This window comes from Diplotaxodon limnothrissa, linkage group LG4 (assembly GCF_057381915.1).
Source record: "Diplotaxodon limnothrissa isolate DT_005_m linkage group LG4, D_limnothrissa_male_GT1.1, whole genome shotgun sequence".
Taxonomy (NCBI): Eukaryota; Metazoa; Chordata; class Actinopteri; order Cichliformes; family Cichlidae; genus Diplotaxodon; species Diplotaxodon limnothrissa.
In genome coordinates, this window is record NC_140599.1 from 10,559,826 (window position 1) to 10,572,000 (window position 12,175).

General features: G+C 41.6%; 1 protein-coding gene across 1 annotated transcript; it reads left to right on the top strand.

Annotated features, from left to right (window-relative positions):
- Positions 1–5,443: 5,443 nt before the first annotated feature.
- LOC146633317 (lysosomal leucine aminopeptidase-like) lies at positions 5,444–11,083 on the top strand. Its single transcript, XM_085352150.1, has 11 exons — positions 5,444–5,558; positions 5,896–6,118; positions 6,222–6,305; positions 6,624–6,765; positions 7,215–7,355; positions 8,358–8,502; positions 9,005–9,205; positions 9,350–9,490; positions 9,584–9,769; positions 10,499–10,605; positions 10,725–11,083. Exons 1-11 carry the CDS (start codon positions 5,489–5,491, stop codon positions 10,899–10,901), a joined length of 1,617 nt encoding a protein of 538 aa, XP_085208276.1. The 5' UTR covers positions 5,444–5,488; the 3' UTR covers positions 10,902–11,083.
- The last annotated feature ends 1,092 nt before the right edge of the window (positions 11,084–12,175 follow it).

A 12,175-nucleotide genomic window follows, 5' to 3' on the forward strand; every position in this document is an offset into this window, starting at 1 on the left:
AGCAAGACAATTTGAAAACATGTCTTCATCTGTAGTTGTCATCCGAAAAAAGTGATTTTTGGTATTTGCCTGAAAACGCCTGGCTCTAATCACCAAACAAGCGAAAATAACGCCATACCGCTTCATAACACTTCTCCCACGTTTTACTTCAAATGGACCAAAATAGTCCACTCCAACAAAGCTTAACGGGGATTTCTCAAGGGTTACTCTGCTTTCATGCAACTCAGCCAGCTGCAGCTGGCCTGCAGTTCCATGAAACCTTCCACAGGCCACACACCTCGACATAAGGCACCAGGAACCCAGTATTTTTGATGCAGCTTTGAGAGTATGTGGTTCTTTTCACCATGAACCACCTCTTTATGAATATGCTTCAGAATTAGATTAGAAATATGAAGATCTTTGACCTTAAAATCTTATAAATACATTTTTTTTAAAGAAATGTGAAGATCTTTAGCGATTATGACAGGATGCTTGGAATCTTCTGACATGACAGCTCTACTCAGATGTCCGACAGCCCGCAGCACATCATCCTCCAGAACAGGATTCACCTTATGTATGTGGCTGCTTCGTTTCAAAGTCTCTCCTCTTTGGAGGCAGGAATATCCTTTAGGGATATCTTTTCCTCTGACAGAACTTGATTATTTGCATCTCAGCATCCTCAACCTCTCCCAATGAAAGAAAGCCGTGGCAGAACTCAACCCTATGATGAGCACCTTCAGACTGAGTTGTATCAGATGGAGACTGGAAGTCTGTCTTGTTCTTCCTGCGGTGCAATAGCAAGGTCTTGAACCTCAAAATCCAACCCATCACCCTGATGAGACAAGTCCAGAATGAAGCACAATGGATTAAAAGGGTCAGAGGATGATCATCATCATGTGCTTGTGAGACGTCCATGGCAGCAGACACCTTAACTTCAGGATCTTCATGTTAAAGTTATTGCAAGTTCTGGGTTCACAGGCCAATTGTTCTCTGGCTGTGTAACAAAATGCAGGACCAGATATCCATTCAGTGTAGAAAGGTCTCTGCCTTCATGCCTCTGGAGGCAAAGTCTGCGGGGTTATGCGTTGTGTTTACATTCCTCCACTGGGAGGCACTAGAAGCCTTGAGGATCTCTGACACTTGGTTCACCACAAAAACACGGAACCTGGAAGTCTCATTATTGATATATTTCAACACTGCGGTGCTGTCTGTGCAAAATACTGAGTTTAGGAGAGGTAGTCTCAACTCCCTCCTCCACATTTTATCCTCGCAAACTGCTACCACTGCTGGCATCATTTCCATGCGTAGGATTGTGACTGGTTTTAAAGGCACACTGGACTTTCCCATTATGAAGGAACTGTGTATCTGTGAGTGACTGGTGTGCAGCAGCAGGTAAGTAACAGCGCCACACCCCTTTCCACTCGCATCTGCAAAGTGATGCAACTGAGCAGTGGCCGTCTCTCCAAAATCAGGTTTTACATTTACAATGCATCTTAAATGCAACTTAAATGCATCTGACTGTAGGCACCACCACAGTCCCAATGCTCCCTCAACAGGTCACGATCCAGGTCTATGACCTTAACTTTCTTTGCTCTTTCCTCCTCAGGTATAACTGCCAGAATGCTGCAGCTATTACTCACTTTGTTAAGTTGAAGCCACCCCTGGCACAGATGTCTCTGAGATCTGAGTAAAGATTGATGGCTTCGTCTTCAGAGCCTATTGAAGCAAGGCAGTTGTCCACATAAAAACTATACAGAATGGTGTCTATCACCTGCTGGCTGAAGTATGCTTTGTTGTCCTCTGCGCATTTCCGCAGGGCATAGTCGGCACAGCTTGGAGAGGATGTTGCCCCAAACAAATGAACACCCATCCTGTACTCTTGCATGCTCTAAAGTCATCACCAGGCCACCAGAGAAATATCAATAGGTCAGAATCTTCCTCTGGCACATGCACCTTGTGAAACATAACCTGGATGTCAGACATCAAAACAATAGGCTCTATTCTGAACCTCGTCAGTACTCCAACCAAAGCATTTGTTAAGTCAGGGCCACTCAGGAGCTGCGCATTAAGAGAGACACCCTGGAATGATGCTGCACAGCCGAAGGCGACCCGCATCTTCTCCTTGGTAGGATGGTAAACCCCATGGTGAGGGATATACCAAATCACCCATCACCAACTCCAGGAGTTTTGAGTCTTCCTTTGACAGCCCATCTGCTCATCATGGCTGCTCTCAGGGAAGTCCATCTTGAACTGCTGTTTCCATAGCTTATCCAGTGTGACAGCAGAAACTCTTTTGGGAGTAACTGTTGCCAAACATCCTGGCCTTCCACAGCATTCTCGATTAAGTGGCCCATGCACTGTCCAACCAAGCACAGTCTAACGGTGAAAGGTCCATCACCGACACTCCGGATGACCTCCAAAGGTTCCAGAGCTCTGGGCATATTCATGCCAATCAAAAGCTCCACACTGGACTTCATTTCTGGCAAATGAACATGCTTCAAATGTGCAAATCATCCAGGACCTGTTGATGTGGGACGTTACCAATATCTACAGGCATTTTGTGCTGAGTGAAGAGGTCAGGTATATCACAGTATATGTCACTGTCCAATCCAGCAACTTCAAGTTCAGGTACAATGAAACTGTCCACCACTTTCTCCTGTCCCATAGTGCGCAGGAGAATCGTTGTCTTCCTCCCAGCAATATTCAGCTTGTCCATAAGACCCACTGTACAAAAGGATGCTGAACTCCCTTGGTTCAAAAAGGCAGATGTTTCAACTATTCTTTGACCTCTCTTTGATTTTACTTTAACTGGCATGATGGCAAGCTTACAATCTCATTCACCGGCCCCGTATGACCACTAATCTGGATTGTTATCTGCCTCGTTATCAGGTTTGGCTTCATTCTTCTCCTTGTGGTGGATATGGAGAATACTGGCATGTCTGAAACCACAAATTTTACATAAAAGACATTTTCTGCATTCTTTGCTGATGTGCCCAGTATACAAACAGCCAAAACAGATGCCATTCCTTTTAAGAAACGAAATCTTCTCATTATGAGGTATCTTATTAAGCAGAGCACATGACCCCAGTGTGTGTCCGCCTTTGCAGAACAAACAAGCCTTCACAGTACTGTGGCGATCTTGAGCTCCTGTTTGATTCTGTCTCTTAGCATCAGAGTTGTACCAAAGCTACTCCTTTTAGCTCTTGGATGTGGAGAACGTTTCCCTCCATTGCTGCCCTTGGCTGTTAGATGTGTTGCTGGAACATCACATAGATTTCCAAAGACGGGATCTGTAGCAATTTTAACTTGACACTCAAGGAAGGAAACAACGTCAACGAATTCAGCTCTGCGATGTTGCCTCTCCTGGATGTCACATGCTACCGTTCACCATTTGTCTTTTAACTTATATGGCAGTCTTCTAATCAAAGCAAGCATTTTGACAGGTGTATTTAATTCAGAGAGATCATTAATCTCTTCCATTGCATTGCAGCATCCACGTAGGAACAAACAGTATGCCTGAAAAGCCTTTCCATCTTCTGATCTAATCAGTGCCCATGAGTGAACTTTGATCAAATAAGAAGATGCAATCACATGTCCATTCCCAAAGTGCTTATAAAGTATCGCCAGTCGTTGCTTCTATGATCTGTTCAAACGAGCACATAAAAGCCTGAAAATGTAAAGGATCGCCATCAAAGGTTTGAACCTCCCTTTTGGGCAGTGAAAAGAGACTTTGCTGATTGACCAACATACATTTTAATTTATTTTGTTTTTCCATAATGGACAACGGATTTTCATTGGCTACTGGATGAGCAGCTTGTTGATTAGACAAAGATGGAATTGGTCTAAAAGTGTCAGAAGGCCCCATAAGAGGGGGTGCAGGCCTTTTCCTTTTCATATTATGTTGCACTGTTTTTACTTGAAGCTCTGCATTCCCAGTGATTGCATTACCTTTTGTAAGCGTCTGTGGAACAAAAGTCTGTGCTTCCACAATAAGGATTTCAAGCCTGTTTCCTTTCGTTTTAAAATATGATTCTATTCCATTAGATTTCTACAAAGCAACGATCCGCATTGTGGAACCAGTTCTCAGCACATTCACTTTTGCAACAGTTGCAGCTATATCTGCTTCAAGCTGAAGTTGTTCTTTCTTTCTCCACAACTGCTCCTCCTGTTCTTAAAGAGAGTGTTTTTCTTTAAGTATATGTTGCTGTGCGAGCAAAGCAGCCGTTTCAGCTTCTGCCCTGAGATGTGCAGATGAAGGAGATGATACTCTTGAGCTCGACCTACTGCCTTGATTTGACACAACACGTCATCCTGAACATCATTCTGGGGATTAAGACATAATTGAGGTTCTTTTCCCAATGTGCTCTTGCACCTCCACTTCTCCTCCCAGGGAAGTTTCCAGGCCATCATCTGACTATGCTTTGTCAGATGATGGCCTGCCTGAATGTTTTTCAGTTTCAGCAAGCTATATCTTGACATCCTCCATAAACTCTTTATTGTATTTAGCAATGCTTGAGAACCATATATTTTGTTTATCTTTCTCGTTAACTGAGATTAAAGAAAACAGAGACTCATGCAATGCACTGGCATCCTTAAACAAGTGTGTTAACTCATCAAACTGTGATTTAACTTGTGAATAACTTTTATCATCTTTCATTAGCTCTTTAAGAGACATAATCACACTTTTCATTTTGTTTACATGCCTTTTCCGATCTGCTTGGGTGGTTTCAATTTTATATGCAAAAGCTTTCTCAGTGAGAACAATTAATCTTTTATCCTTTTCAGGTTTTCCAACAACAGATGCAGCTTGCGTACCACTCATTTTAAGCATTCAACATACCACTGTCGCCTTCTCTTTCTCTGTCAGACAAGTCGTTTTTGTGGGTGTAGTGGCGGCGGTGGATGGGCTCGCGTCGGCGTTAGAGTCGCCGAGCAGCTGAATAGGGGAATGATGTTGACGCGCTCGCTGTTAAAACGTCAAAATTCCAATTTAAAACTCATTTATTTGTTATCAAAAATCATTAAAATCCATGGAAAAACAGTGATCAGACATTCCAGACTTGAGCGGTCAGCAAAAGTTGTCTTCCCCCGTCACCCGCTCATTCAGAAAGATTCCCTCGGGTGGAGAACAGGTAACATAGTAATCACTACTACTATTACCGACACCACGTGACCCAAAGTTACGCCTATCCACAACACCAGGGATTGTGGGTTCGAGTCCCATCTGGGGTGGAAAGTTATTTTCTTTCTTTTCTTGTCCCCAAACTAAAAATCTCTTGTTTACCAACTATCTTAGTTGTTCCAGCAGCTTGTCTCGAAGTGTTTTCACGTGTGCGTACTGTTCCCTTTTTTCCGCTCCTGGCCGCAGCCAATCAGGAAACTCTGAGCTCGCGTGACTTGGACTTTCCCTGCGTAGAAAACGCAGATTTCCTCTTTACTTCTGCCACTTCTGCTCGAACCATTTCTATGTCCCGCAGCAGTTTTAGTTTTTAGCTCCATTCTCGCAGACATGTCTTCGCTAAATTGGTTACATGTCTGTCTTCTGTTCAGCGTGGCTGCGACCTTCGGCTCTGCTGACAGTAAGTAGGACGAGTCCATGAGAAGTCACGGGTGATTGTTTAAGGATCTGTTGGTTTCATTCTTTCAGGAATGAAGTGGTGGTTTATTTCCAGCGTCCGTGCTGCTTGTATGAATGTGCCGTACAGATGATTTTTGTACGCGTTGAGTTTTAAGTTGTTTTGGAGACTGAGTGAAGTGTTTCGTGCAGTGTGATCCCTAACCTGACATTTAACTTTCATTTTTGTTTGCATTCATTAATTCATCACAGCAAATATAGAAAAAAAATCCATAAGTAAAGGAGCTGGAATCTGTGCCTCCCTTTTTGTTTATATTTTCATTATGTTGATGTGTTCTCAGAGCTGACAGCAGCCACTGTGTACTGGGACCCTGATCACAAGCTTGTCAAGTTAAAGGAGGGGGTGATGGAGGTCGAGGGGGATGCTTACGGGTTCCTGAATAACACCCTATCCAGTACAGGCTGGAGCGTCCTGGAGATCCGAGCAGGGTATGGAAAAACTCCTGAAACGGATGAGATCACTTTCTTCCTGGCTGGCTACCTCGAAGGTTTCCTGACCGCCCAGTAAGTGCTGTCAGTTCTCATTATAACCTTATTTATTTTACTCTATAGGCTATGGCATTTTGTATTCACTCTTATACTTGTACTCATTCTTCCTCCTCCCGAGGCAGATGATGGACCACTACACCAACATGTACCCGCAGCTGATCACCGAACCAAAGATGCTCGACCCAGTTCAGAAATTTATGGAGTGAGTCTGTTCCCTTTTCCTTTCAGAGTTAAAACCCGAGCAGCAGAAATGTCACATCTACTTCACAATCTGTCATCTTTCATATCCTCTTCTGAAAAAAGTTCAACCAAACATTTAAGCACTCTCAGCGTTGGCATTCAGCCACTCTTGACCACAACAGAGCTTACAGAAGTTCACCCCTGACATTCATAATGTTGCAGAATAAAGAACAGTTTTGATCATGTTTTTCTGCTGATGCAGTATTACGGTGGGAGTTTTGTACAGTAGCAGTTATCTGTTTACTTAAATGTCAGTCTAATATGATTCTTGTATATTCAGGAAGCAGGACTCATGGGTCAGACAGCAGGTGAAAGGGAACAAGAGCTCCGATCCTCTGTGGAAACACGCCGGCTTCATCATGGCTCAGCTGGACGGATTGCAGGCAGGAGTGGCAGCGTGGGCCAAGAAGCAAGGGAAGAAGGTAGGATAACCATGTGACCAAAAACAAGAACAGTGAAAAATTACTAACAAATAAATCTGCACTCTGAGATGCAGAAGCATCAACCAACAGTTTCATATCAGGTTTCACAGCCTTAAACCATGTTAAATATAAAAAGTAGAAGTAATAGTACTTAAGAAGATTTTTATAAATATGCTATAGAGCCAATAGTGTTACATTAATGGCACTAGCAGTAATACTACATACCAGCAGTTATGAATGCAAATAATTATTTTATTTAATGGATCGACTTTTGTTTGCTGTAAGATGTGAGAGGACTTTTTATGTTTTCTTTTCTCATAATTAATTATTTTGTAGCTTTTATTCTGTGTTTTGTTTTGTTTTTGATAAATGGCCGTCTCACTTCAGGAGCAGCAGCACTGTTTGTTTGCATTTGATGACCAGCTGTTTATCTGTTGTCCTTCCCAAAGCCGCTGACGCTGTTTGACGTCCAGTTCCTGAACTCTGTGGGAGACCTGCTGGATCTGATCCCAGCCCTGGTCCCCAGCTCCTATCCTTCACTCAGAGACTTCAGACTTCCAGGGATGGGTCACTGCTCTGCACTCATCAAGGTCAGAGGTCAAAACACAAGTTAATCACAGACTGTATATAAAAGATGGATATAGAGACCAAAAGTGAAGCTAGCGATGCCTAAAATCAACTCACTCTTTCTTCTGGTTGCAAAAGGTAGTCTGACTTTGAAGAAGCATCTGCTCTATGAACTCCGTAAACATCTTACTTTTCAGTTCCTCCTCTCAGCCGCTGGTTTCAAGTCTTGGTGAATACATCAAAATGTTCCGTTTCTGCAACATAAAACGAGCAGTTGATAAGTTCACTTTATGAAGATGTGGTGTCTCCTCTTTCTCATCAAGTTTGAGGGGGAAAAAAATATGGCAACCGATAAAATGCCAAACCCGAGGATCTAAAATACAAGTTTGCGCACAGCTTACAGTGGCCATCTTTTATATACAGTCTACGATCCTGATCAGGCTCTTATTCTTATTAGATATTTAAAAAAATACACATAACACAAAAAGCAGCTGATGTATATGAGTAGTTCCTCAAATTTACTTCACAGCAAATTAGTAATGCTTCACTGACATCAGCTGTAACCTGATTTTCATAGGTGTGCAAAATAAGAAGAACAAGAAACTACCAGTGAAGAGCAAATTTCCTGTGTAATCGAATGTGCTGGTGCATTAGTGCAGTAACGCATTATTCATCTTTATTTCATATTTAAAGAAACTAAGTTTAATTTTCAGTGACATAATTAAATCAGGGGACAGTTTTGTACACAGAGGTGCATATTCTAAAACCTGTAACTTCAAAGTGTTTTTTGCACGGCAGCTTTAACAAATGTATGTTTGTGCTAAATAACAGGCCAAATTTAAAAGTCCTATAACGTCACCTGTTCTGACTTCTTGTTCTGTCTGTTTGGTGGCTTTTGTTGAAAGGATATTCTTGAATTTAAGTTAATTATCTAACTAAACCAATGTTATTATGTTGGTTAAGCTACATAACTGTTGGACATGACGCACGATTGTCTCATTACTGATTTCTGTCATCATCTTTAGATGCTGCCGGGGTACGAGAACCTCCTGTTCGCTCATTCCAGCTGGTACACGTACGCTGCTACGATGCGGATTTACAAACACTGGGACTTTCACATCAGCGAGCCCCATACAGCCACTGGAAAACTATCCTTTAGCAGCTACCCTGGTATGTAAGAAAGCAAGAGCATCAGTGAAAATTTACCTCATTTATTTTGATTGAACCTTCATTTAACCAGGATAACATTACTTTAAGGTTACACAACTCTTTTAAAACGTGTCCTATCCAAGACAGGCAGCATTACAATCAGTAACTGCACAGACTAGTACAACACAGATGAAAATACACAGCAAAAACACACTAAAACTATAAGAATGTAAAACTGATGGAGTAAAATACAAACACAACCAACATTTATGCTGAAACAAACATAAATAAAAGTAAAAGTCACTGAGTTTATTGAATAGTACTGTGCTGTTAATATTCATGCAGTACATTTGTAGTAGCTGCCTCCAGGTCAGTTAAAGACGCCTTAAATGAATTTGGTGAGATCAGCTTCTTAAGTTTTAGAGTTTTGCTGATGATTCCACTTCGTAATTCAGTCAGTGTCAGCCATCTCCAGAAGGCCAACCATTCATTCTGCTGTAATGTGGCTTGTTTGTGGCTTCAGGGTTCCTGGTGTCGCTGGATGACTTCTACCTCTTGGGAAGTGGTCTGATGATGACGCAGACGACCAACAATGTCTTCAACTCCTCCCTTTTTGACACAATCACCCCAAATAGCCTACTGGCCTGGCAGAGGGTCAGGCTGGCTCACAGTTTGGCAAAAACCGGAGAAGAATGGGCCAAAACCTTTTCCATGTATAACTCTGGTGAGCATGTCTGCCTTATGTACATGGATCTTTATACACGAAGCACAGAAACTGTGCTGTGTTTTGATAGAAAAAGCTAAATCATGCTCAGGCCTCTTTATTAAACTTTTTTCTCTTCCATAAATCCACCTGTAACTCTTGCAGGAACCTACAACAATCAGTACATGGTGTTGGACAGAAGCAAAGTGAAGCTGGGTCACAGTCTTGACGACGGTGCGCTGACTGTGGTGGAGCAGATCCCCAGCTTGGTGGAGTACTCGGACCAGACACAGACTCTGCGCAGAGGCAGCTAATCATTTTCTACATTCAATTGTATTTTGTATCGTATTTCATTTTTAGACTTTTCTGTGATTTCGTCACCACATCCATTTCTTACAGGTTATTGGCCGTCCTACAACATTCCTTTCCATCGGAAGATCTACACAATGAGTGGTTACGTAGAAATGTGGGAGCAGTACGGAGAGGACTTCTCCTATGACCTCTGTCCCAGAGCCAAGATCTTTCGCCGTGACCAGTGTGGCGTTAAGGACCTGGAGTCCTTGAAGCACATCATGAGATTCAATGGTGTGTGGCTCCATCTCAGCTTCTTAGTTTTAACTCATTCTGCTGACTCTTTGTATGTTGCTGTTTCATAAGCTAGATTTTTGGCTGCAGTACACTTCATTAGTTACATCTTGTTAGAGGCACACATTCAACAAGCTGCTGGATTCAAATCACATCTAGCAGTTTGAGATGATCTGAGCTTTGCGATGTGGTCCGTTGTCCTGCTGGAAGCAGCCATTAGAAGATTGGTAGAACATGTTCATAACAGTCATAACAATACTGAAGTGGATTTGGGGATTTAAATGATGCTCAGTTTGAACTTTAGCAGGTTGTCTTCACCATGTCTATGTGCATAAATCCACTGTGTTACTGCTGTTTTACTGTCTGATTAGATATTTGCACTAACAAGTAGTTGAACAACTGTACCTAATTAAGTGGCCTTTTCCTAGCTATTCTGATAGCTATAGCTTGAGCTGATATAGTTTTATACATTTCTTTTAGGTACCTCTTCTGTTCAGACTTGTTGCACGTCTGTTTAAACCAAAGATGCACAGGTAGAGCATTTCTTCCCAACCAGGTCCACGAGTGTCCCAGGGTTTCTTCTGCAGTAGCCAGTGTGATAGCTGAACTGTGACACAGAATTAGGCTTAGTTGGATCTCTGTTTAATTTTTGAAATCTTTTCATTTCTTTTTCCAGTAGCCACCCATTTACATTCACAAGCATGATATTTTTGGTTTGCTTGTTTTCAGACTACAAGAAGGATCCGTACTCAAAGGGTGACCCCTGCAAGTCCATCTGTTGCCGTAACGACCTGCAAAGCGAGAGGCCTTCACCAGGAGGCTGCTATGACACTAAGGTATTCCCAGAGCGCCACAATAGCCTTTTCATCAGTAGCAGTCATGCAGGTTTCATGAATTCAGATGCTTTTAAGCTCTACCCAGCTTTCTTCTTGTTGGCGTCTTTTTCCCTGTGCAGGTGACAGATTTCCACTTGGCTGGGGATTTCCGTGCGGAGGCGGTGAACGGGCCGACAACACAGGACGGACTCCCGCCGTTCTTTTGGGACAAATTCGGCAGCATTAGCCACCAGGGTCTGCCACAGTATTACAACTTCACCTTTATCAAGATGCAGCCCATTCTTTTCGATCCATGAGCATCAGTGTGTGACTGTGTGCGCGCGACAGAGATTCTTTCAGGGTAATGGAGGTCCACGCCCATCTGTACAACCCAGTGAGTTTCTGGGAGGCGGGTTTTATCTGTCCTTTCAATGTCCATCCAGCAGATGATTTTTTTTTTTTTCTGCATGTTTGCTATTGCATCCATGAGTAGATCTCCTTTCTTCTCAGCAGTCACTTTTTTTTCTTTTTTCTTTAAATTTATATATATATATATATATATATATATATATATATATATATATATATATATATATATATATATATATATATATATATATATATATATATATATATATATATATATATATATATATATATATGATTTCATTCAGCACTGGTAAACACAGATTTCTGATCTATTTCTAAACACGTTTTTTTTCCCAGGGTGTCCTGTGTGCAGCCATTGGTGCCTTTGATGCTCACAGTAGCTTTATGATATAATAAAATACCAAATCACAAAATCAGCAGATGTGCCACCTTAAAGTAAAATCTTTATTTTTGATGCTTGAATGTCTTCATATATACAAACACTATTGCTGCAGGAGTAGAGGAAACAATCAGTGCAATGCCTCAGGACTCAGGAGCTGATCATCTCTTATGATCTGATTTTTGTTTGCTGCTTTTTTTTATTGTGCTGTGCAAAATTAAAAACCTCTTTTTGTATTTTTGTGTTTCTTTCTTTGCATGTCTACGATATGCCTTTTATTCCATTTTTGTTTTACACTTAAATTCTCACAGTCTGGACTTTCAGCTACTCGGGTTTAGATTTTTTTCTGGTGCAGGGTCATTTGATGTGTGAGATTTTAAAACATATGTTTGAGTGATTAAGTTTAAACTTTACTCAGATTTCAGTTAGTTTTCTTCACAATCTAAACTCAGTTCTATTAAATCTACATCAAATTAAGTGAGCTCAAGTTTAGGCTTTAAATCAGATCCCCACAAAAAGAGATCAAACCAGGACATTAGGATTGGAATCTCATCGAGCTCTGCGGTGAACTTCTCTAAATGAATGTGGCTCTAAGCCTCCATCAGTCACTTATCACCAGATTTAACATTAGAGTTCTTAAGCCTTTGATCTTTTGTCACCAAAGTCAAATCTAGTGATCAAGTGGATTGTTCATGTGAGTTCGAGGCTTTCATAAATATTTAATGGAAAAGTAACAAAGCAAGACAATTCGAAAACTTGTCTTCTTCTGTAGCTGTCTCCGAAAAAAGTGATTTTTGGTATTGGCCCGTAAACCTATGTCAA